The following is a 25731-nucleotide window of genomic DNA, read 5'->3' on the forward strand; positions in this document are numbered from 1 at the left end:
GTAGACGTAGCCTGAGGTGCAAAGTGGAGAGAGAGTGGCATGGACTGAAGGATGACTACAGGTAAATCAGGAGGGAGGTGAGCATTTCAATCTGTTGAAAAACACATTCAACTCATTGCCTCTGTTCTCAGCACAGATGGGACGGCCTGACCATAGTGATGGTTTTCATGCCAGTCAACACCTCTCTCACCTAAATGACTGAGCTCCTTACTATGACCATCTTGGTGTCAGCCGGATGTGATAGCTTGGTGAACCTAAGAAAACCACTTCATCTTCAAAAAGCAGTGATAAGATCCCGAGACCCTCAAACCTGGTACCCTTTGCATGTATTCAATTTATTCAGCCTCCCTCAGCAACTTAACACGGCAGAAGCTGTAAAAGGCAGCAAGGTAAAGCACCGGCACAAACAGGTCACAGTAGCAATTTATTAACAACAACCCTTGTTACATGTAAATAAGTATCAAGTCACTGACTGTGTTACAATGTGCATCAAACACAAAGGACACAAACCTGGCTGATGCCCGTAACCAGGGGAGACTCCTACATTCTGCTACCCAATCACTGGAGAGTCAACATCGGTCCTCCAGCATCAGAGGTATTTACCCTCCACCATTATCCCACTGCACAAACAACAACTGCTGCCACCAACACCAACAGCTATGAAGTGTTTTAAAAAACCGATACTGTGCTATGCAATAAAAAAAATAACAACTTGTGTCTCAAATTAAGTACATTTTACCACCTGACCTGGATCAAACACCAGTTTGCTTTTCGGGCAAACTTCACAGATGACAAAACAACTGCTCTATGTGCAGTAAATGCTCCGTGTAAATGACCTGTATTTGTAACATTTGAGAAATTAGATTACAGCAGATTTGAGATTATCCATACATGTATAAACACACAGAGTACACAATTCTTAAAAGGAAAAGGAATACATGCATATTCATCTACAAGCATATCTAAAGCTACTGTAATCCCCTCTGAAAGGCTACGCGGTGTCCACAGCATCTTCTCACTGGACCAGTACTCGGGCCGTTGTCCTCTGTAGATCAAGACCACAGAGAGGCGAGAAGGGAGGGAGGCTTTCATAACCCAGTAGCTGACGGGTGGCGGACTCCCAGCTCAAACCAAACTCTAGCCGACAATAGACACAGGGGTACTGTCGGTCAGCCCAGCAAACCCAGTCCACCGCCTTCTTCACCTGCTCCCATCGTTCAGGCCTGAATGAAAAAGACAGTCACAGTAGTGAACAACCTTGTTAAAACCATCGTGGTGCAAATATTTCCAGACCTGCATTTCTAAAGTCATGCAAGGCATAGTGAAATAAGCTTCATTAATACATCAAATCACATTTTGTACAAAATGTTTTTCAAGCTTAATTTCAGCTGATTTGTAACAACTGCAGAGAAATTTTACTCTAAGCTGTTGTGCATCCTGTGTTGGACAGACCTGGACTGAGAAGCTTCTTCCAGACAGAACAGGGTGCGGAGCAGTTTGCCTTCTTCCAGTTTGTCCACTTTCATCAGCTGCAGAACCAGAAGAGTCGCCACCAGCCTCAGGATATCTTTGTGGGCTGTCACGCCTTCAAACACACATGCAAAAAAGATCCCAAAGTAAATCACAAAATGGTCCTTTTATAACCGAAGTGTTCCAGACGCAACGTCCAGACGAACAGAATCAACATAATGAATCAATCTCAAACAACAGCTGCCCATTTAAACGTCGCGCTGGGGAATAATCTACAGGTTTAACATGTGCCTGATTTTTTTAAAGAAATAATGAAAAATAAGGTTAATTAACATCTGAGCTCCTAGAAAACAGCATATAACGGGTTATGGATGAAATCCAATAGAATGACGCTTCTGCCATGTATTCCAGCCCTAACCTGATCCCAAACCATAACCAGCACTTCAATGACGTTGGATCGTGTTTTCCAAAGCGAGTAAAACAAACGTGTAGATACATTCCAAATGGTTTCCTCATTTTTCCGATCTCGTAATATAGGGACGTGTTGAGTGATCGGAAGCGTAATATATCGATGATTTGTCACTTAGCGCAGAATGTTGCGCTTTGTGAGTGAGAACGTGTTGGTATAAAATGGTTATTGCAAAATTTTTCTTACAGACATCGAGGTAAAGGGTTAAGTGTGAGCTCATAATAATTATAAAACTAAGTAAATTTATGTTTTTAGTAAACTTACAATAACTTGAAAAACAAGAAGCACTCAGAGCACAAATCTGTGCACCCATCAGTCTCTGGGCTTGTTTTAAAGGACCAGCATCGGCTTTTGTTGGGAACCACTTTGTTTTCTGCTCTTTGTAAACTTTAAGAAGTGCCATGAAAACAAATGCAAAGAATTAGGTTTTATTTATGTGGATATGTGTCATTTCTTTTTACTGTTTAGTACTACTTAGGTCAGACCTCAAATGTAACATGATGCTGTAAATCTTTATATGGCACTTTATGTACTTTAACAAAACACACATGTAAGAACTGCAGTTTCTAAGTTATTCGAGGCTTTTTGTCAATTTTCCACCAATAAATCTTAAGTTGACCTTAAAGACCTTGGTGGATGTGAGTCACATTTTATATGCATTGTTAACATGATCCCAAGTAAGCATACATACTTGTTAACTTTCATAAAACTTGAAAGTACAAAGCTAGTTTTTCCACCTCCAGATCAGAATTGAACGAGCTCTCACCGAGAGAATGGATGCCTTTGTTCTTCAGGAACACGTTGGCAAACAGGTCCACGTTGACATTAAGTAGTTCCCCCAGCTCTGTGGTTAGTTCCCAGTACCCTTCCTACAACACGCATAAAAATAACGCCATTATATCAAAGTGACATTTACATTTTTTCCAGTTGCATGCACTCAGAGTACAAAGGTGTGTGTTACAGTTTTGTCCTTGGTCATTTTAATAATTCTGTCCAGCTTTTTTGAGCCTTGCTAACTCTACCAAAGCACAGGAGCTAACCACATGAAACGTTCACTACGATAAAACACTTTTAACTCTATGACCAACTTTGAGCATCACTGTCATGACATATATTACCAGTTTAATATCTGTGATGTAGATTGACAGAAACGTGGCTGTTTTATCTGTTTTCTGATAATTAACTGGATACCATTTGAAAAACTGCATTCTGGGTAAACGTGATAGCAAGGTCTTGTTTATATCCCCATTATGATCCCACACTCATCATTAGCTGCGATTCTTTCTGCGTCAAAATGATTTTCACCCCTCGGCTGTAAAAGTGTGATGGGGTACCGTCTCCACCCTGCTGGGCAGGTGGGCAGCATGGGCACTTGAGCTTGTGAATGCAGTAACTCAAAAACAGGTGCAGCCACTACAAACCTCAGACCAGTTTGAATACCAGTGGCCTTTAGTATAAGGTAAAGGTTGGAGGTCAAGTTTTATGGAAATCTTGTGAATGTGACGAGTTGAGAACGAGGTGAGGTAGAATTTTCAAATTGATACGACAGGTGTGTCTACAAGGAGGCAGAGGGGCATCACTGGAAGCTTTCTTTACATATTCCTATCATAAAACTCTGAAATGTAGCTTAAAGTTTCAAAACAGTGGATGTTTGCATGCTCTGTTAATATCACACAGACTAAAACCCTAGTCTGAGCCTAACCTGACAGTTATGTTTAACCTCGTAAGACCTGAACTCTTACACGGCATTTTTAATTTCTCTTCTCGTTATTTGGGCTGATTGAACCTGATGAATGTAAAAACAAAGAATTATGCGATTCTTTGTTTTTACCAAAATTTTGTATTTTGGTCTAGACAACCCAGAATATGATGTCCACATGTGGACGCCAGGTCCTAGGAGGTTAAATTCTCTGTGTTAGCCTTGCAATACACTAGCAGTCTCTCCAGGGTCTACTCCGCCTTTCGCCCCATGACAGCTGGAATAGGCTCCACCCACCCATGACCCTAACAATGACAAGTCCCATAGAAATAAAACAGATGTTAACAAGTGATTCAAGTAAAAAAATTAAGCTTCCTTCGCAGTTTTAACCTGTCAGAGAGCCAAAGGAAGCTGTTGCTTTGTCCGAGTGATAAACAGCTATGTTTGCTTAAGTGAACCCAAGACTATAAAACCACAAAAAGCTCACTGAATGTTGCATCTGGAAGATCTTCATCCATTTGAGCTTCAGCGCTTCAGGAGATTCTGCTGCATTCGGTCTAGTTAACATACAGTCATTTCCATCTGTTAGACAAACACTTCTCATAGTTAACAAACAGAATGTGTGTAGAAATGTTCAGAGACTCACGCAGCTGACTGATGACGCAGGACAGGGTTAGTCGGGAGATCCTGATGGCCAGCGACGAAAGCTATGACGCGCGTTCTTTGTCGAACATTGCTCTGAGCTTCAAGTTCATGGTGAGGTTGTGATGCACTCTTAACTTTGGATAAACTATAAGAGGGAGCCCTTCCTCTGCGATGAAGCTGAGCGGCCTTCTCAGGAGCCCTTGCAGGGCTTACAGGAACATCTTTGTCGGAACAGGTGGGAGATAAAGAGGACGCAAGATAAGAAGTTGTTCTCCCGCAGGGTCTTCCCCTTATCCGCCTTAATGATCGTAAGCACAAGTCCGGTTTTGCTTGGTGCTCTAAATCTGATGGAGCTGACGTCACAGGAACCACTGTATATCCCGGAGCACCATCATAGGTGGAGCTTGAGCTACCTAACTGAGAGTGAAAGCCACTGGAAGTAAACTTAGCTGACCCAAAATACGGCCCTCTGTCTCTGGCAGTCTGTGCAACAAACAGAGGAGCCGTTTCATCAGATTCAACAACCATCTGAGACGGTACTGCTGCAGGAGCAGTGTCAGGAAGACTCCCATTTGTGCTGAGGCCGCACAATTCGGGAGACAAATAGGACTTCTCAGGAAAGACTTTACTCTTAAACTCGGGTCTTTTCCCTGCCTGACCATATATTTGGAGGTGAGGTTTTGCTTGGTGCTCTAAATCCACTGGAGCTGACGTCTCAGGAAGTTGTTCTCTGACTTCAAAGAAAGAACTACAAGAAAGACGGCTGAAAGACGGACGCCTGGCTGCTCCGTCTTTGTATTTTTTAGGCTTTTTACAGGCCCTGTAAGAAACGCCTTCAACAGATGAACTCTGTTCTTCCTCATCAGACACAGAATCAAGTGCACTCAGTACCCGATTACTCATCGCTGAAGTGTAACCTTGAGTGTGGAGTGATGACCTGCTAATCTGAGTGCTACAGCTCTGGAATATTGGAATATCGATGTCCTTCACTGCCTGACTGTCTGATGATGATGAAATGCCAAATGAAAATGAATCCATGGATTGACTACGAGGATAGTAACCACAAAATGAAGAAGGGATGGACCGTCCTTGTGGAATAAGTCTTGAAACACCCTCTGAAGCACGCTTCATAAAAGAAGGAGGCGGAGGGGGAGCCGAGTGTCCAAGAAAAGAAAGGTGGGGAACATCGTCTGAAGCACGCTTCATAAAAGAAGGAGGCGGAGGGGGAGCCGGGTGTCCAGAAAAAGAATACATTGAAGCACCCTCCTTAAAAGAAGGAGGCGGAGGGGGAGCCGGATGTCCAAGAAAAGAAAGGTGGGGAACATCGTCTGAAGCAAGCTCCTTAAAAGAAGAAGGAGGTGGAGCTGGAGGAGAGGAGTCGGGACTCTATGAAAGGAGAGAAATAAGCAGAAATTTAAACTCCGACTCTACAAACCTCTAAATGTGTTGAGATGAATTCTATCAGAAATACTGTTGGTAATGTATTTTGACAGGTTTCACAATATAAGAAAAGTTCTACATCAACATTAACTCAACAAAAGAATCACATAGTTTGTTTGCCTGCAGGACATCTGCTACATGCCATTTAGATATTTCTGAAATTGAACTGAATTGATTATTGTTCCATATATTTGTTAAATTTCTTGAATTTGTTTTACTGAATGTGCAGCATCAGCGTCTTAGTGTAAGGGGACTAACCGTGAGTGAACCACAAATCTCAAACAAATCAAAGCCGCAATCTTCCTCCTGCAGCAGCAAGACAAAAGCATGAAATCATAAACGTCAGCATTTGTGAAGATTGCAGCAGCAACACAGTCAGTACGATCAATGACATGATGATCACATGTTTAGTAAAGGACAGGAACACAGATGTGTTGCTCCCTCGGCCGCTGAAACAAAATCTTTGGCAAAACTACAGCTCCAGTTTATGCGCATGAGGACTAGTCATGTATGAACAACAGTTTAAAAAATTCATACCAAAGAGTATGCCTCTATTAGGTCTTCATCATCCTCGGGAGAAATCCAGTTAATGTAGGGAAGGAAGTCCACATCTTCCTCTGCAATCAGCTTGGGGATGTCTGTAAAACCAGGCTGTGGTTGCTCTGAATCCTAAAAATAAGATCAGTTAAATAAATATTTGATAAAAAAGCTAAAAGAATGGAAAACAAACTGTAAATGTGAAAAAGGCTGATTTGACAAACCCGTTCCTCAATGGCCACGAAGCTGGTAAACTGAGACAGGATGGAAAACTCTTTGCTTAACTCGATGATGAAGGACTTCAACTCTGCTTTCTTACCCTGTAAAAGTAAAAAAGTCAGTTTCCAGAGTTTCTCCCTCACAGCCCACCCAGGTATGCTAACAATCAGCCTGTCGTCACCTCTGAAGATATCCATGAGGAATGTATTGTTAAACAATCCCAGCACTGTTAACTAGAGAGCCTAAGCCAACTTCTGTCAGTTTGGACAGCAGTGGGAACGAATGGGATCATTGTCCTGCTGCTTGACATCATTTAGGCCAGAGATAAGCTGTTGTACAGATACAGCCACTTATACAGGCTGCCTTATTCCTGACAGGCCCATGACAGGCACCTGGTGGGTCCATGGCCAAGTACCGGCTGATCCGTCATGTAATAATATCCCCCTAAGGTGGGAAGTAAGTAAGAAGTAAGTACAAATACTTTGTTACTGTAATGAAGTACGATTTTTAGGTATCAGTACTAGTAGGGCTGGGCCGTATCATACCGTTCACGGTAACACCGGTGTAATGTTGGGCAATGATAAGAAAATTAAATATCGTGATAGAATATGGGTGAAACGCGCATGCGCAGTGCCTTTGTTTTCATACGCACATGGTGGAAGAAGCACGGCGGCAACAGAGAACGAGAAGGGCGAAAGCGGATCGTTGAATGAAACTGATGAACCTGAACTGGTTTGTAAAAATGCTGCAGCTTCACTGGTGTGGAACTGGTTTGGCTTTCGTCCCTCAGATACACAACAAAGCACTATTTTTGGTAGCGCATGCTAGCGGGCCGTCGTTATTACCGTGTTGTTTGGAAAATACGGCGCACTTAAAATCAATCCTTTGATTTTTCTGAAAGTCGACAGAGCCCCTTATAATCCCGTGCGCCTTATGTATGAACTCTGGTTGTGTTTACTGACCTCGGAACGATTTTATGTGCACGGCGCTCGAAAATCTGTCAGATGTTTCAGTACGACTTTGCTAAGCTACGAAGCCGCACCGCTTGATGGATTATTGGAGCCAGTGTTGCCAACTCCTCAGTAAGGAAAATCGTTATTGGCTGTCCTAAAAGTCGCTAGAAGTTGCCAAATGACGTCATCGCTTAATTTGCATAATGCTAATGTAATTGTAACCTACAGTGTTGGAGAGAAAAATAACATCGTGGACATAAAGTGAGTAAAAAATTTATTTAGAACTACAAATTAAATTTCTTTTAGCAATTATTGTTTTTTTTAATGTCACAATTCCAACCCTGCTCCTTTACCCGGGCTTGGACCAGCAAAAGTGACCCAAGATAGGCACTCTGGTGGAGTTACAGTGTGTGTGTGTGTGTGTGTGTGTGTTTAAGTAGTTTTAAACCTGATCCACAAAACAGCATAACAATAAAAGAAGAACTGACTGCGTTACAGTCAGTGCGGGAGCAGCGGCTTCGCTCATGCGCGATTCATTTGCAGTTTGGACGCACAGGTGTGAACGTCTCCTGCCCTGATAGCAGCGGGGGGAGCACTATCCTCCGCCCGTGAGCGCTTTGGCATGGGCGAGGTGCCCACGGCAGCACCGCTGCTTGTTGAGAAGAGCGATACGTGCTTTCACGTCAAAAAGTGTTCATTAGTGATGTGCGATACCACTGATTGCCTTTCTGATCCGATACCAAGTAATATTCAGGGTGGTATCGACGATACTGATCCGATACTTTGTACAAAAACTTATTTTATTTATTGTATCTCAAATTATAGCGTCATAATGATCACAGGACATCAGATTACTTGTTCTTATCACTTAATAATGCAGAGTTCATCATATAGAAATAAAAAACTGAAGTTGTGCTATTTGAACACGTTGCCTGCCTGCAGCACTAAAGGACTCCGTGAGAGACGTCTGTCTCGCCCTACCAGCACCTGTCCCTGTCCTCCTCTTCAGTTCACCTCAACATGCGCTCATCATATTCTGTGATGTGATTTACTCTGAGGTGTTTGACGAGGTTAATGTTGCCACAACACTTCACTTTCTTGCCACATGTATCGCAAACCGCGTCTTGGCTGCCTGTGGAGGTAAAATACGTCCACACGACTCCAATTACACTCAGCCATTGTTGTGAGTGCGCACGCCAGAGGCTGCAACACATTTATACAGCCGTGTTTCACACATGACTATGAAAGGCGGAAGGGAAAATAGTTCCTTCCAAACATAGACAATCCAAATGTTATCGTTTCTTTCCAATGTGTTCCTGTTCATGATAAACTACAAATTTACTATAAAGTACTAAAATATCGATATTTTAATGTGAGAATCGATTCTAGAACATAAACGATTGGTATCGGAGGAATCGATATTTCAGGATCGATCTGCACATCATCTGTCGTCATAAATAAGTCTCCAATAACAACAGAAAAAGTCACCAGATTTGTCGCTAGTCACTTTTTAGAAAAAAAGTCGCTAAGGGGTCTGAAAACTCGCTAAGTATAGTGACAAAGTCGCTAAGTTGGCAACACTGGTCGGAGCATTACGGCTATCGTAGGCGGAGCCTCGCGGAGTGATGTGTACTGTGCTTCAACATAATGTTACCGTATTGTGTGTGTTTAACCTCTTTTTAAGTGTTGTGGATGTTATACATGGTTATGCTGAGGATGTGTCGTTCAGTTTCCACCGGAAATGCCTTTTGGTTAAACTGTCAGCGAGGAATTTGCACTGTTACATTTTTATATAACTTTAATGCAGATAAAAACAGCTGCTTGTTTAAGTGAAAATACATTGATGGGTTTTTTTTTGCACTAATAAAGTTGTGGAGTTTTAAAGTGTTTCGTCTCGTGTCAGTTATATCGTCAGTTATATCGTTATTGCAAATTTTCAAATGTATATGGTGATAAATATTTTTGGTCATATCGCCCTGCTCTAAGTACTAGTTTATCAGTAGTTTATTTTCTGACTGCTTTTTACTTTAACTCTCTACATTTCTAAACAAATATATGTACGTTCTACTAGGGACCAATCCAATATACAGTATCGGTCCGATCCTGACCTAAATTACTGAATCGGATATCATTTCCAGTTTCTGGCAGGCTGGAGCTTTGTTGGGTTGTTCCTGAACATCCTTACAAACTTCCTCTCATCTGAGGGGTTGTGTCTTCTTCCAGACCTTGGCAGAGTGGTGACACATCTGAATAATAATGTTCACCTGAACTGATGGTGCTGGAATCTGTAGTTGTTTAGAAAGGTCTGCAAGAGACCTTCCCAATGTGTCCAAATCTACAATTCTTCTTCACTGAGTTCTTTTCTGTTCTTCTACTGGTCAATCTAATCAGTGCTATCAAACACGACTTTATAGGCTGGTAAAGATAAGCATAACATCATTTTACAGCATCACTAAAATATGCTATAAGAAATGATTAACAGTTCACAATGTAGTACGAAATAGTACGAACATAATGTCCATGATGAGTAAACCTTTGACCACAGCTGTATTTATTGTAATAAGGATTTTGAAACTAAACTGAACTGGAAGAAAAATTTGAAGAACAACAAAATATATATATATCAGTAAAACAACAACAACTACTGTAAATTTCAATCTTTGGTCTCACTTATCTGCAAAGTACCTCGTGTTCAGCTTCACTGGTGTCCAGGTTCCCGTCTTCATAATCCCTGATGACGGCCCTCGCGGTGAGCTTGTGAAGAAACTAAACACATGACATAACAATTACCTCACTGTCCTGTGATGGCAGTCAGCCTGCGTGAGGATTGCAGGCTTAACAAGTGAGATGTATGCTCATACAGCAGCTACTGTTGAGTGTCAGTGTGCGTTCTTACTGTGCCCTTTGTTTTCTGCAGCTCGCTGGTTGACACCATTGTTTTGAGCTCCTGACCACTCAGATTTCCCAGTAGAGTCGCCTGTGTTAAAACAACGGCATTATCATTATTGTCTAACGGTGTTGTGCTGTAACTCTTTAATCAGGTCAAAAAGCCAGAGACTGCAAATTAAAATAAAGTTCAAATATTTTGCTCTTCACAGTTTCTAAGTCAGCAGTCACACTGATGCAGATTAGTGTTAACTCATTTGTTGTTCCCCTCAGGCCACTCGCAGTTACTGTTCAGCTGGTAGAAATATAACTATGCCTGAAGTTTCAACCAAAGCATTACTAACCAAAGAATAGTCCATCCATCCATCCATCCATCCATTCGCTTCCGCTTATCCTTTTCAGGGTCGCGGGGGGCGCTGGAGCCTATCCCAGCTGTCATAGGGCGAAAGGCGGGGTACACCCTGGACAGGTCGCCAGTCTGTCGCAGGGCCAACACACAGGGACAGACAACCATTCACTCTCACATTCACACCTAGTGGCAATTTGGATTATCCATAGAATAGTGACAGAGTGAAATTAGGTACTGGGAATAAGTTAAAGATCCACTTCCAATGTCTGTGAAGGTTCTCAGTCATCCAGGTCATCGTAGTCAAAGGAGCTTGCAAAGAAAAGCGTCTGGACTACTTTAAGTTACTTGAAGACGTTTCACCTCTCATCCGAGAAGCTTCTTCAGTTCTAAGGTCAAATGGTGGAGAGTCCCAGATATAAACCTAGTGGGAGTTTCCCCCCACAGAGGGACAAAAGGACCCCCTGATGATCCTCTAATCACATGAGCCAAGGTGTGAAAGCAGGTGTGGGTCACAATCAGCCAGAGTTTTGGGTGAGCTCATTGTGAAACCTGGCCCCACCCTATCATGTGATTTCCTGAGGTCAGATGGCCCAGGATGTGAGTGGGCGTTAAGGCGTCTGGGAAGGATCTCAAACTGGATTATAGATGGCAGACAGTTGGTTTCATAAGCCCCGCCCTCTGTTCAAAGCTGGTCGCTCACAGTGGATGTAAATAGCTTCTTTCACTCCTCTTTCAAACCATCTGTCTTCTCTGTCCAAAACGTGAACACTGGCATCCTCAAAGAGTGACCTTTGACCTTTAGATGCAGATGGACCGCCGAGTCTTGTCCCGTGGCGGTGGCTCTTCTGTGTTGTGGCGTGCGTTATGAAGTTGCTGTTTGGTCTCTCCAATGCAGAGGTCTGAGCATTCCTCGATACCCTGTACAGCAAACACTACAGTGTTAAGCCATTGTTGGAAACTTGAATTGGCTGGGCGGCGCTATGAATTCTGGGATATGGCAGGCCACGAAGGATACACCGACCCATTCTTGAAATCTGGGGAAAAGGAGGACGCATTTGTCGGCCAGATTCAGAGGGGTCTACGAATTCGGACAGCCTTTGCTGCGTCGCTGTGATGTTAAAAGGTCTACAAATGCAGCCTCAGGAGGATGCAGCCTACGTTTTGGGACACAGCTTATGCCACTTATTTATGTGCGAATGTTTAATAATGAAGAACATTAAAACATTACTGTTGGTCACATGTCGGGAAAGTTGTGTGATATTAGCGACGTTTGTACTAACTTGGTTTTAAAACCTTTACTTTAAAATATACGCCGTTCAATAGTCGACCTTAATCCTACAGAGAATGTGATGATTTTGTGGATAATTAAAGTCAGTCATATATCCACAAACACAACAAGCTGAAAGTCAGTGATGCTGCTCGGTTTGCAGTCCTGAACATCACGGCACAAGCAGGATTCACTGCACTGTTAATGTGAGCTGTGTTATATTGCTGCCTCTGTTCGGTGGTGTCGAGCCAAACGGACTTTAACGTGTGTTTGAACGAGCTGACGGTTCACTCGTTAAGCTGAAAGAAAGATGCTTTAATCACAGCAGTCACACATGTGTCCACTGCACCATCTGGGACTCTTCTTGTTTCGTAATAACACAAACACTAAATCCTGCTTCTCTGGTGCTGTTGTGTAGCAGTGTGTACACCTGAGACTGTCACCTGTCTGTCTGTCCTGCACTCTCTCTCTGTGTCTTTCTCTCTGATTGTGGAATAAAAGTATGAACATGTGTTTATAAGTTACACTTGTGTTTGAATCCTGCAGCTTATCACACATTTGATTTCCATGTGTGACGACTGCAAGTGTCCAGAGTGAGGACAGACTGAGGGACCCACTGCTGCACATCATCTGTGAGGCTTTGCACCCCTGATGATCCACCAGGACAAACTCAGCAGTAGGGATGGGTACCGGTGTCCGGTGCCATGATGGCACCGGTTCTGACATAAACGGTAGTAACCAGACCGAAAAGCAGCGCACATTTCGGTGCTTTATTTCGGTGCTTTTTTTTTCCTGAGCTGTGATACACTTTAGATTCTAGCCAATCATTTTATGTTTCCGAGGATAGTAGGCGGGGCCAGGTACGTACGTTCTGTTAGAGCAGAGCTACAGATTAGAAATGACCAAGGCGAAGCGGTCAAAAGTCTGGCTGTACTTCACAGCAAAATATGCAAACTCAGCAGCCTGCAACAAGTGCTTTAAGCTGATACTGTGCAAAGGAGGTAACACCTCGAATCCGATGAAACACCTGGCGACGCATAGCGTTTTTTTTTTAAAAGCCGAGAAATGCACCGTATTTGATGGCAGCAGCAGCCGTTCTTCTCTGTTGTTCGCGTGTAATTTACGCTGAGGAGGCTAACCACGTTATTACATTAATGCATGTAAGGTGAACTAGCAAACACCGTCGTAGTTACATGCGGCTGTCTTCTTGTTTGATGGCAGATACTCCCTTCACCCTGGCCAAAAAGGCTAAAATGACCAAAGAAAAAGAGGGAAACAGTTAAACATGAGAGGTTTTTGGATAAAGTTTGTGTTTTTTCCATTGTTTAAGCACTGCTTCCAGCTAAGAGTGATACCATATATGCCCCATAGCTGCAGAAAAGGCTAACATTGTTATCTTTTTACATAAAACCAGCTGAATATGAGAGGTTTTTGGACCAATTTTGTGTTCTCCATTCTTTAAGCACCGGTTTGAGCACCGTTTGAGCACCGGCACCGTTTCAAAAGTACCGATTTGGCACCGGTATCGGATAAAACCTAAACGATACCCATCCCTACTCAGCAGTGTGTGAGGAAGAGGAGGAGGAAGAGCCAGCAGCAGCTGACAGATGGAGAGAATAGACAGACTGTTCCCTGTTTGTGAAGGACTGCTAGGAAAGTTTAAAATAACTGTCTGTGCTGAATCAGTCTTATTAGGTAATGTTCAAATAATGTGATCATCCCAGTGTTTTCAGTGTGGGAGAAAGTACTCAGAGTACTCAGGGCCTTCAAGTTACACACTATGAAAGGCAGCAACAAGCTTAATGTTCAGAAACCTAAAGTCTGTATCAGCAGCAGGATGGAGCTAAAATAAATGTTGGTTTCGGTTCTATGAAGCTTTGAGTATTTTGGATCAGTAGCTGCTGTGTGTGTTGCATCATATTGCTGTAACTGTTTATATGCTTTATATATTCTGAGCTAAGTTGATCTATAGTGTTACATCATATTCTATAAGGATGTTATGTGTTTGTAGACTTTCTGCCCAGTTTGACCCATTTAGCAGACGTCAGCCTGTTTAAGGCTCTGATATCTATTCTGTGTGACTTACAGCAGTTATGACATGGTCTGATTTTCTCACCCAATAAAGGAATATTTCATATATCAGTCTACTCTTCATTCTATCAGACACAGTTATCACAGCTCGTACATTTGCTTTTTACACATGTATGTAAGCATTGAGCCAAATTCAGTAATGCCAACATATTAAACGAACAATATTTGTCTCTTATATATAATACATCTGTATACACACTGTCACAGATACTTGTCTTTGAGTGAAGATTTAAGGAGACAGGAAATATAAATAACTGCAACTTGAATCTTTACTGAGGCTCAGTGTTTGGCACAGTTCAAGCTCACTGCTGTAATAACTAATAATGGTGAAAATGATAACTTTAATATATTCGCCATATTATATTTATATTACCAAGGTGAGATGAGTCTCATGAACAACATTAGCTAGTAAACAGCTAATCTTAAAACTACAGTTGGATACAGAAATGAAGCCCAGCAATCATGTTTTACAGCATCGGGGTCTCAGCCTCAGATACTTATCAAATCAAAACATCTCATAAAAACAAACAAACCAACAAAAAAGTCTCCTTGTTAAGCTTGTGTGTCCTGAGTCTGAGTTTCGCTCTGTGTGTTTCCTGTTTTATTTTGATAGTCCTTGTCCGACGTCAGTGTTTCCACTTTAGCCAAGATAAAGCTGCCTCTTTCAGTTCACCCTGGTGTCTGTGAGTTCTGCGTTTGGGTCCAATCCTGTCTGCCACACAGCAAATCACAACACTGCCGATCATATTCTCACTTGTTACATGGACATTTTTAGCAGCAGCAAAACGTACTTTGTACATTTCTAAATGTAAGATGGCGTCACGTGAACAACACGAGGCTCAGTGTCCCTCCAGAATCTGCTATTTAGCGGGTTGTTTTAATCTACCGTATTTACCGCACTATAAGGCGCACGTAAAATCCTTAAATCTTCACAAAAATCGACAGTGCGCCTTATAGTGTGGTAAATACGGTATTTTTGACCGGATTCTTCATCCAGAATTGCTGTGCGTTGCTGACCTACAGCAGACAAGACCTTCTGGACATTTGGACTCATAACTCCAACAGTTTTATCGCCGATCTCCGACTCATCCCAGAGATCTCCAGAACACCGGAGGTTGGCTGAACAACAGCTGCCCGGACAATATGCTACTGAGTTAGCAGGACGCTACACACACCGAGCCGACAGGCTAGCAGATGACTCCGGCAAGACCAGAGGTGGAGGTTTGTGCACTTAAGAAAAAACAGAGCCGTCAGGTGCTAAAAAATAAACTTTGGACTCAAACTTTGAAAGAAAATGGTGTCCGTTACAACTTATGTCTAAAGGCTGGAGCCGAACAAAAACTCCCTGATAACGACTGTTTTGACTGTTCTTCCCACTCTATGCAAGGAACCTGGGTTGGCTGGGTTTACTTAGCCTGATAGGGCGAAGGACACTGTCTCAGCTGAACTATGGACACGCACACACTTACACTGATAAGCACTCACACATCCCCCTCCCCTTCCAACGCCTTCGATGCTTGTTGCCTCCTGGGAACACGAGGCGGGTCTGGGCCCGCGCTGGAGAGTCGGCGCAGTGGCAGGATGGCTGCTGTGTTGCCTGGGTGAACTCCTTATCCCCTACCCAACCCTGTTTGCTGGTCACGTGCTCTATAATGTTGTGCTGTGGACATTTATGTGCTTTTCTGTGCAGAGGAGTTTTTCTGTTTCCTGTGCTCATGCTGTCCTCCTGTAGCCCAGCATGAGCAGAGGTCTCTTTTTTTCCTCTTGTACTTTCCCATTGTAGTGTACATTTCAGTGTTTTCCTGTAATGCAACCGTTCTCCGACTTGTATCCCCATGTGATGTCTGTGTAGTGTGTGTAAGGTCGGGGGCGGGTTCATTCCACTGCAGGGCGACCTGTATAGTTTCATGCATCGGTTAAAACACTGGAGTCCAAGTAAAGGACGCCCAGCTGGAAAAGCTTCACACAAGTAAAGTTGTTCGAGATTCACAGAATTTACAGAAAATATTAAATTTTTGTGATTTATACCGTTGTCAGGACGATAAATGTCTTATAACGGGATATTAGATTTTTGTCATGTCGCACAGCCCTACTACAGCCTGTATATACTTATAGTTATTGCATATTCATAACATACCTTCATACCGTGTACACTGTAACACACCCATAATAGCCCCATTTTTGTAATATATCTTTATTATTGCTGATATATATTTTGTAATATACCTATATCATGGCTAAAGCACTTCTGCATGGATGCAAACTGCATTTCATGATATGTGCAATGACAATAAAGTTGAATTCTATTCTTTTCTATTCTAAAAGACAGAAAAGAAGGAAAAGGCAGGGCTGTGTTCAGAGAGTAGAGAAGCAGCTTACCTGAGTACAGTGTGGCACAAAGCCATAAACCAGAGTGTGACAGTCATTGAACAGAGCATGCAGCTGCTTGGGAGCCTGCAGAGGTGGACTTGTTGGGCTGAACTGCTGCCACTTGACAGACACTGAACTGCAGCCAGGAGATGCCATACGCTTCAGCTGACAGGCCACCTGTAAACAAAACAGACAGAGAAAATTTTGGGTGTTATTTATGATCTTCTTATAACGAGTCAACAACTGAATAACAACAATTAACAGCTGCTTATGTATGACATGAGCGCTCACCTTCTCTGCCCAGTTGTGTTTGGTTTTTGTGTCGAAGAACTCATAGGCTCCGCCCCCTGCTTGAGCCAGGGCTCTCAGCATGTGTTGGTTGGCCATTGTGCTAAAATCATCAGACACATAGATATACTTTATACATATTTAAAAGATCAAATGGATCAAATCAAGAAGAAGCTCAGTGTGCAGAGCATCACAGCGTCCATTACAATGATCCGTGTTGTTAATGTTGTTATTCAGGCCTTGTGCTTTGTAAATTCACGTCTCTTACTGGTGACTGTACCGTTTAAACAGCAGGACACACTTTAATGCGACAGTATACAGCTGTGGGCAAACGTTTACAAACTGTGTACCCACTTCTTGTTTTTTAAGCTCATTAAAGATGTAAACTGTATAATAATCTTGGAAAAAGAGCAGTTCAGAGAAATCATGAAAGCCTACTGTTACCATGACGATCATGTTCATGATAAATGGATGTAAACTTGTGACCACAGCTGTAGGACGACACAGCTGTGTAACACTTAAAAAAACAACAACTCTCAAATGACATCCTGTACTTGTGTACAACTTAGCTTAGAGAATAACTTCACAGGGCAACTATTTAAACACAAGGCTGCTACACAGTGTATAGATGTGTATAGATGATGCCCCAGGGCATCTGTGGCTACACCTGTAGCTGCCTCCACCAGTGTGTGAATGTGAGAGTGAATGAATAGTGGCATTGTAAAGCGCTTTGGGTGCCTTGAAAAGCGCTGTATAAATCCAATCCATTATTATTATTATTATTTTCCCACTCAGAACCCTTTTCAGACCTGAGGCCACAGGTGAAGAGGCGACTGTGCTGAGCATCGTCTCTGAGCAGCTTCAAGGTGAGCTCGGTGTTCTGGATGTGGCCGTCCGACAGCAGCAGCAGGTTCCTGATGCCGCGCGATGGAGGCAGCAGGCTGAGCGCTCGCAGGGGACGCCACAGCTCAGTGCCTCCCCCTAATGGAGCGGAGTGCTAATAGGAAAGAGAAGAATCGAGCTTGTTCAAAACTCTCTGTTGAGTTTGGCTTTAAACACAACATTACCAGTGCCATTAACATCAAAATATATTCACTAATACAACACAGTCACATTATAATAGAAGCTATACATAGAAAATCTGTGGAGGGAGCCGAAGGTTTTAGTTCATCAGCCACAAAACATTTCTGACTTGGAGAGGATCTGCAAACATGAGCGGGACAAACTGAGATGTGTGCAAAACCTGCAACTGCACGACACGCCTGACCTCTGTGATCACCAGAGGATCAAATACTTTTCCCTTCATGAAAATGAATGTGTAACGTTTTTCAAATGCATTTTTCTAGATGCTTTTCCTCATTGCTGTCTTTCACTGTTCACATGAACCCACCATAGAAACTGATCATTTCTTTGTCTGTGGGCAAGTTGCAAAATCTTTTGACGTGTTACTGGAGTCATAAAAGCAAAAACATGTAACAAACTGTAATAAAGGCCAATGTCCACCATTAGTTTCAGAGCTCATCACAGCACAGAAACAGCTTTAGTGGAGGTTACTGTCATGGCCTGGGTCTAAGTAAGCTAATGCATTTTTTGTATGTTTATTTTATATGTTGTGTTTTTGGTGGTTTTCCTCCTCCTCCCTGTGTGTGTGGTCATACGCGCTCCGGGGTACTTTGGGCCACTGAAGGGACTGCGACACCTGCCGCTCGTTAGCAGCTGCAGCTGATGGCCTCATCAAGAGAGTCCTTTTTAAGAAGGGGGCGGAGCTCCAGTCTATTCCAAACCTGTAGAGTACCTCCATTGATGAGCGTTTATGTGAACGACATCACTACTGTGGGTTTCCTGCTGAGCTGTGTGTGTTTTGTGCCACCAGGAGTCGGTAGTGTCGTCTCGAGGGGAAACCACGGAGCGCAATCGGGTTTTGGAGTTGTCACCTCTTCACTGTTTATGGACACGTGTGTCGGACTCGCAGAGGAATCGCCACGGGAGCCACAGTGCTGCATTTGTACATGTTGTTTTTTCCACTCACTATAAATAAATCCCGTCCTTCACGTCACACACGGGTAGTGTGTAGTGAGCTTTTTGGACATTAAGAAAATAATTCGAATTGTAACCGTGCTGAGGGCAAGTTCCAGCTTTGAGCCGTTTGGTTTGGGCGGTCCGGGCGAGGAGGATGCGGCTGCCTCCCTGGGAGCTCTTGTTGCCTGGTTTTTCTTCATAGGCGGACAGTTTCCCCACCGTCGTTTGCTGCTCACTTGTTGGACCCTCCACTTCAGGGAAGAAGGCTTCCTCGCCATCGGCACCCTACCCCATCTTTTCTAACTCCTTCAACGTCTGCTGAGTCAGCAGACAAAGTAACTCAGACTCCACCATAGTTGTAACACCACTTGCTATTAACAAGATGAAGGCCGTTTCTTCCCCACTCACTAGCAATGCTAAGCCAGCTGAAAGTAGAGAGAAAGGTTTTGTCTAACCCGTCCACTGTGGGTTTCTCTGGGCCAGTGGGCCTGGAGACTGTTAGTTCACTGTCAGCCGTCCCTGTAGTTACTAATTGTGAAGCTGTTGTGAGTAACCGAGGCATTTTGTCACTACCTGCTGAAACAGTGACTGTTCATTCTGGGCAGGAGTGTTCAGGGAGTGATGGAAACTATTTTTCTTGTGCTCATTCTGACTGGAGTGTTTAAACTAGAGCCCATTAACAGGCTGTGCATTCTCAGACTGTTTGTGTGGCTGTTAACCTGCTGCCTTAAAGTTAGTAACTGAGGCAGAACATGGTTCTGGAACAACCGCCTTCGACCTTGGCGAGGGGATCAAGTGAGCTAATTCAGCGGACTGTGTAGCTTTTTTAGTGGACTTTGAAACCGCACGTGCTGAATTAGAGCACTCTGATTTAGGGAACGCTGAGTTGTGGCCAGAGCACTCAGAGCTGCCAGCTCAGCATGAAACTCAGCAATTAGCTCAGTCAGCTGCTCAACTTCACCCATAAACGTCACTACAGTCAGTAGCTCAGTTTCCAAGAGCTCAGTTCCTAGTGCGGTCTTTTGCTCCTTACATCAAGATTCAAGGCTCTTTATTTGTTATATGCAGAGTCATACGAGTGCAACACAGTGAAATGTGTCCTGAACTCTCCTTTGACTGTGCAAAAAGACAATATATACAATAAATAAATTAAATAGCAAAAATGTGGAAATTTTAAATTCAAAATCTGAAAATGTACATTGTGTGAATACAATGTTAAAGTGTCTTGTGCCATATTAGCACCCCAATGTATTGTCACAGCAGTGCAAGTAAACAACTGACCAGAGTAGTGTAAATGTACAAAGTAATATGTGCAGTAGTGCTACTCACAAATGGCACCATTACAAACTCCAACTGCTGCAGCATCTCAGCGAGGATGACCCCGATCGGTGCACAGAATTTGCAGAATAATAACAAACAAAACCACCGCTATTGGTCTGACACTAACCCACAGTGGATGGATCCCTCCAAGACTGTTGGAACAACAAAAGTGATGGTTTGGTGTGGTATATGGGCACAACGATAGTGGGTCCATTCTTCATCAATGGAAACCTCAAGGCCACTGGATATTTGAAATTGCTAGATGATGATGTGTTTCCCTCTTTATGCACTGAAGCTGGCACGTTCCCTGAGTTTTTCCAGCAAGATGGTGCACCACCACATTATGGGTGCAGGTCCGAGCATTCCTAGATGAACAGTTTCCTGGAAAGTGGATTGGTCGTCGTGGGCCAGTTGAATGGCCCCCAAGGTCTCCCGATCTGACCCCCTTAGACTTTTATCTTTGGGGTCATCTGAAGGCAATTGTCTATGATGTGAAGATACGAGATGTGCAGCACCTGAAACTACGGATACTGGATGCCTGTGCTGGCATTTCTCCTGCGGTGTTGCTATCAGTGTGTGAAGAGTGGGAGAAGAGGGTTGCATTGACAATCCAACACAATGGGCAGCACATTGAACACATTTTATAAGTGGTCAGAAACTTGTAAATAACTCATGAAAGAATAAAGTTACGTTGAAACCAAGCACACCATTGTTTTTCTTGTGACATTACCAATAAGTCTGATGTGTCACAAGTTAAGTTTCCAGTCACCTTTCTCACTCACTATGTATTAATAGACCTCTCTGCATTGAATCATATCTGTTATTAACCTCTGTCTCTCTTCCACAGCATGTCTTTATCCTGTTTTCCTTCTCTCACCCCAACCAATCACAGCAGATGGCCCCGCCCCTCCCTGAGCCTGGTTCTGCTGGAGGTTTCTTCCTGTTAAAAGGAAGTTTTTCCTTCCCACTGTCGCCAAAGTGCTGCTCATAGGGGGTCATATGATTGTTGGGTTTTTCTCTGTATCTACTCTACAATATGAAGCGCCTTGAGGGACTTTTGTTGTGATTTGGTGCTATATAAATAAAAATGAATTGAAGCTTTTCAGAACAGTTGACCTCTGACCTTGAGATCATGGTCACTAAGATTCAAACATGTCTGACACTGTTGGTAGATACACCTATAGTAAGAATTTGAAAATCCTACATGGCTTCGTTCTCAAGTTATCACATTCACAAACTTGGGAGACGGCGTGGCCCACTCGGCAGGGTGGTGACAAAACCCCATCAGCCTTTTAGGGCTGAGGTGAAAGAAGGGCTTTTTCTGGATCATGTTAGCTAGTGTTAGCGTACCTGCTAAGATAAGAATAGAACAAATAGAGCAGCATGCAGCCATGCTACTCAGTACCCGGAGCTATAAGAGCACAGCAGATTTATAACTGACCTTGATGAATCTCTGGGCTTCTTCATAAACTTCACCAAGTGGCGTCACTGTTAGAAAAGCTTCTGTGTGATCTGAAAGGCAAACACAGTAAAAGTTAAGAAAGCTACCACTGGCTACAGCAAGCATTTGCAGGGTTTCCTCAGTAATATGTGATTAACAGCTTCATCCAAGTATTGTGTGGGAAAAATGCAAATATGACAAACTGTAAATGAAACTCTTGTGAGTGACACAGGTTTGCTCACAGAAAGACGTGCTGCTCTTGTTATTCACATCCTTCAGGTTGACTTGAGCTAACACTTTTTAAATGTTAGCCTAAAAGCTGCCTCAGGCTGCAAGTACAAACCGACCTGTTCCAAAGAAAACCACATTGAGTCTCAGGCTGCGATCCAGGCTTTTGAGAATCTGCAGGGCGATTCTGCGGGCCGAGTGGAGAGACTCTCCCTTCATGGACTCGGACGTGTCCAACAGCAGGATGACTTCATCTGCGTCTGAACTGGAGCTGACCTCAAAGTCTGGATAGAAAACCAACATGCAGGCCTAAAGGGACGGAAACGAGATGGCTGAACAAAAAAGCAGCATTTTTAGAGTGACAGGAGGAGAAGACAAAGAGAGCGACAGACAAACCTGGCTGTCCTTGTCAGGGTGTTTCTCCACCCACATCCTGGGCAGGTGGACGTCAGACAGCATGATGGACAGCTGGAATCCATCTGGACCCATGATCTGTCCTGGCAGCACGCTCACCACTGCCTTACAGTCGGTTTTCTACATGACCACAAACATTAAAGAGCAAAAAATGATTGGTTTGCATGCAATAAATCCATATTTGTAAACAGCAGTTTGGTTTAAACTTTGAGGTAAAACAATTAGTGGTATGGTCCACCCAGCCTTCCTCTGACTGGACACAGACAACAGGTCAAATAGAAATGATTTCCAACTAAAATAGAGTCACATTAAACAAATATTAACAATCGAAATCTTTAAATAGAATGAATGACGGTGTTTTGGAAAGCTGTAAATGAAGAACAAACGGCAACAAGTATAATAATGATTGTAATTATTGTTATTACTAGTAGCAGAATTCATTTTAATGACTTCTGATTCAATTCCAAATGCAGCCAGGTTGTCATTTGTTCACATGCTCGATCAGAGGGACTTAAATCCCAAAAGATTTGGATGATACGTAACTAATAATAATCTGCATGAACAGTTGCAGTCTGGTCTTCGCCGCCCCACAGCACTGAAACTGTGCTGATAAAAGTAACCAATGATCTTCTCATGGCAGCCGACTCTGGTTTACTCTCCATTCTTATTCTTCTCGATCTGACTGCTGCTTTTGATACCATTTCTCACTCAATTCTCCTCAGTAGGCTCGCCTCCTTCGGTCTCTCCCATATCCCACTAGCCAGGTTTAAATCACTCAGTTTATTCGACTTAAATCCTTCACTTCTCAGCCCTTTCCTCTGGTTGCAGGCGTGCAGGGATCTGTCCTGGGGCCTCTTCTTTTCATTATCTACCATCTTCCACTTGGACACATTTTTTGTAAATAAAATATTCAGTTTCACTGCTTAAATGTAAAATAAAAAGCCAAATGACCTTCATCTTGACTTGGTGAGTGATACATTGCAGGCTGGAGATCTCATAGGGCATTTCAGCTGACAGGTCCAAGGTGAACTCTCTGAGAGCAAAGGAACAGTGATTGAACAACCCCAAACCAAAAACATGACGATACACGAAATAATGAAGCTGTAAATACTGCAAAGCTGTTGTTCAGTTCTTAACAGTTTGGAGGTGGATATGAGCAGACGAGGTTCAGACTGGTTAACAGAAATGCTTCATTTCGCTCACCTCACACTCGCAGCTTCATCAGTTACACACACCTTCTCCACACTGACCTGTGGAGTGACGTTTAAAGTCATATTTGTCATCAAAGCAAACTCTGATTCAATCATGAGCCGGACAGGATCTCTGTTACCTGTGTGGTCTGGTTGAGGGATGCACTCTCCTGCCACGGAGCCACGCTGCCGGGCAGGGAGAAGAGAATTGTGCCGTCCCTGACGATCAGCTCGGAGACAAAGGTCACTTTGATGAGGACAGTTGCACCAGGGGGCAGGTTACCCACACTGATGGTGAACACATCCTGCAGTGAGGATACAGACCATGTCACAACCAGCGGCGGCTAAAAGGGCCTACATAACACCAGGAGACGCTAAACAGCTCTGGACCCGCATGATGACCGTGTGTGTGTGTGTGTGTGTGTGCGTGCTTAGACGTACAGGTGCATCCTGGTCCATGAGATAAGCTCCATGTCCTTTCTCAATAGCCTGTTTGTACTCCTTGCGAGCTTTTTCTTTCTCCTTCACCTGAGAAACAAACATCCATTGGTTTGCTCACGTTGTGTTGAACAGCACAGGCTTTATATACACGATAGACGTAGTGCCTCAAACTGAGCAGCTTTACTATTCATCGTTCATCTTTTGAATCCAAATGTCACGAGCACAGGGCTGTGACTGTGAAATGAGAGAACCCACGTGCTTATTGGTCAACAAATTGTGACTCACAAATCATTAGCCAATGAGCTCATGAGAACTTCAATGTCCAAAATAAACCTAAATGTTGCATTTGATAGATCAAACTAGCAAAAGAGCGAGTGAGCTGAAGGGTGATGTAGTCACAGCCTGAAGTCTTTTACAAACCCGGCTGCTTCAAGGCTCGTTGATGTTGGCAGAACTTTGTGGAAAACACTAAAGAATGCTTTTCTACTCCCTCCAGCGTCAGAGTACTGGGTATTATCAACAGACTGCTGGGCTTTGACAACAACAACAGGAATAATAAAAGATCCTGTTATGCTTTGGTCACATTTTCATGAATAAAAAAATAAAATAAAATATATATATATATATATATATATATATATATATATATATATATATATATATATATATATATATATATATATATATATATATATATATACATATATATTTATTAGGGGTGCAACGATACTTGTATAGATATTGAACCACTCGATACAGTGCTTTCGGTTCGGTACGCATATGTATCGAACAATACAACATTTTTAATTTATTTTATCAACTTTCCTTCTGACGATGCTGTCTGTGTTGAGAGCTCAGTGAATCTGCGCTCGACTACTCCGCCTAGGCTGCACTGTCGAGCGCAGATCCACTGAGTGCTCCACACAGACAGCATCGTCAGAAGGAAGAGCGCAGGGCAAGCTAGCGAGACAGAAGTTAAGCTCTACTTGCAACATGGCAAATTGAACCTCCCCGACCCTCATTCAGATCTGGCGTTTGGAATTATTTTGGTTTTCATGTGACGTATGACCCTGAAGGTAAGCGAGTCATGGACTAAAGTAAAACCCGACGTCCCGGGGCTAGCGATTTTGCCAGTCAGGCTACCAAAATCTATCTCTGCCCTGCCCGTCGGGCTATTGTAGGAAGGAAAAATATATGTCAATGCTTTTGCATTCTCTCGGAAATGTAGCTGGGTAATTATGTCATTGGCATCGGTGAGCCACTGTCAATATGTGACATATTGAAATCGCGTTTGAATTTGCGCTTGTTTTTTGCTTTCACTTTGCAATCGTGCGAACTGTGTATAGAGAGCGACAGCACTGATCTGTGAGTGATGATAATTTGTGCACCAATTCCTCTGACATCGTCTTATTAATCGTTAGCTTACTATGCAAACATGACAAGTGAAATCTCCCGCAGCTTAAACATGTGAGAGGTTGATCGCAGAGAATCGCTGAGCTTATGTGAGTGCGGCAGGATATATATTTGACTACGATGACCTGGATGACTGAGAACCTTCACAGACAGATATATATTTTAGTTCTGCTGAGCCAAATAAGACAGGTCAGGGTGAAGAAGTGACAGCCAAAGAAAAGCTTACCACAAAACGGAGAAGTTATGACAAATCAGACTATAAGGCAAAAAGAAAGTGCAGCTTTATGGTTTCATGGACAAAAGAATTTCTGTGGCTGCAACATGACGAGCTAAATAACCAGGGCTGCACATAAGTGGTCCGCAGGTGCGCATTCGCTGTCAAAACAAAAGACGCGCACAAGATAAGAAGTTGCAACGCGTGTTTGCGTACATAAGATTTTCTGGAGGAGGACAGACATTTGTTTAGAACTCTTAAAGATGTCGAAGAAGCTCCTTTAAGCAATTACTGTGATGTTCCTCCACCTCCAAAGAAATGTCAGAAGGAGTCCGAACCACAAAAGAAGCGCGTATTCTCGGAAAAGT

The 25731-nt window shown here is 43.1% G+C and overlaps 1 protein-coding gene across 2 annotated transcripts in view; it reads right to left on the reverse strand.

The window, feature by feature from the left end:
* Nucleotides 1–411: 411 nt before the first annotated feature.
* The window catches only part of parp4 (poly (ADP-ribose) polymerase family, member 4), a 41453-nt gene continuing 16133 nt past the window's right edge, over nt 412–25731 (reverse strand). For both annotated transcript variants that reach the window (XM_085248479.1, XM_085248478.1), the window contains exons 16-35: nt 23737–23823; nt 23436–23600; nt 23309–23355; nt 23057–23138; nt 22088–22225; nt 21811–22000; nt 21464–21534; nt 17493–17680; nt 16687–16786; nt 16405–16572; nt 10329–10409; nt 10118–10198; nt 6485–6580; nt 6261–6392; nt 5982–6029; nt 4285–5669; nt 4126–4195; nt 2706–2808; nt 1453–1585; nt 412–1223 (exon numbers count right to left, since the gene is read on the reverse strand). In XM_085248479.1, the coding sequence (XP_085104605.1) occupies nt 1016–1223; nt 1453–1585; nt 2706–2808; nt 4126–4195; nt 4285–5669; nt 5982–6029; nt 6261–6392; nt 6485–6580; nt 10118–10198; nt 10329–10409; nt 16405–16572; nt 16687–16786; nt 17493–17680; nt 21464–21534; nt 21811–22000; nt 22088–22225; nt 23057–23138; nt 23309–23355; nt 23436–23600; nt 23737–23823 (3573 nt within the window). In that variant the 3' untranslated portion in view covers nt 412–1015. The remainder of the gene's footprint in view (nt 1224–1452; nt 1586–2705; nt 2809–4125; nt 4196–4284; nt 5670–5981; nt 6030–6260; nt 6393–6484; nt 6581–10117; nt 10199–10328; nt 10410–16404; nt 16573–16686; nt 16787–17492; nt 17681–21463; nt 21535–21810; nt 22001–22087; nt 22226–23056; nt 23139–23308; nt 23356–23435; nt 23601–23736; nt 23824–25731) is intronic.

The sequence above is a fragment of the Mchenga conophoros genome, linkage group LG16 (genome assembly GCF_057382185.1).
Source record: "Mchenga conophoros isolate Kocher_MC1m ecotype Shallow Benthic linkage group LG16, M_conophoros_male_GT1.1, whole genome shotgun sequence".
Taxonomy (NCBI): Eukaryota; Metazoa; Chordata; class Actinopteri; order Cichliformes; family Cichlidae; genus Mchenga; species Mchenga conophoros.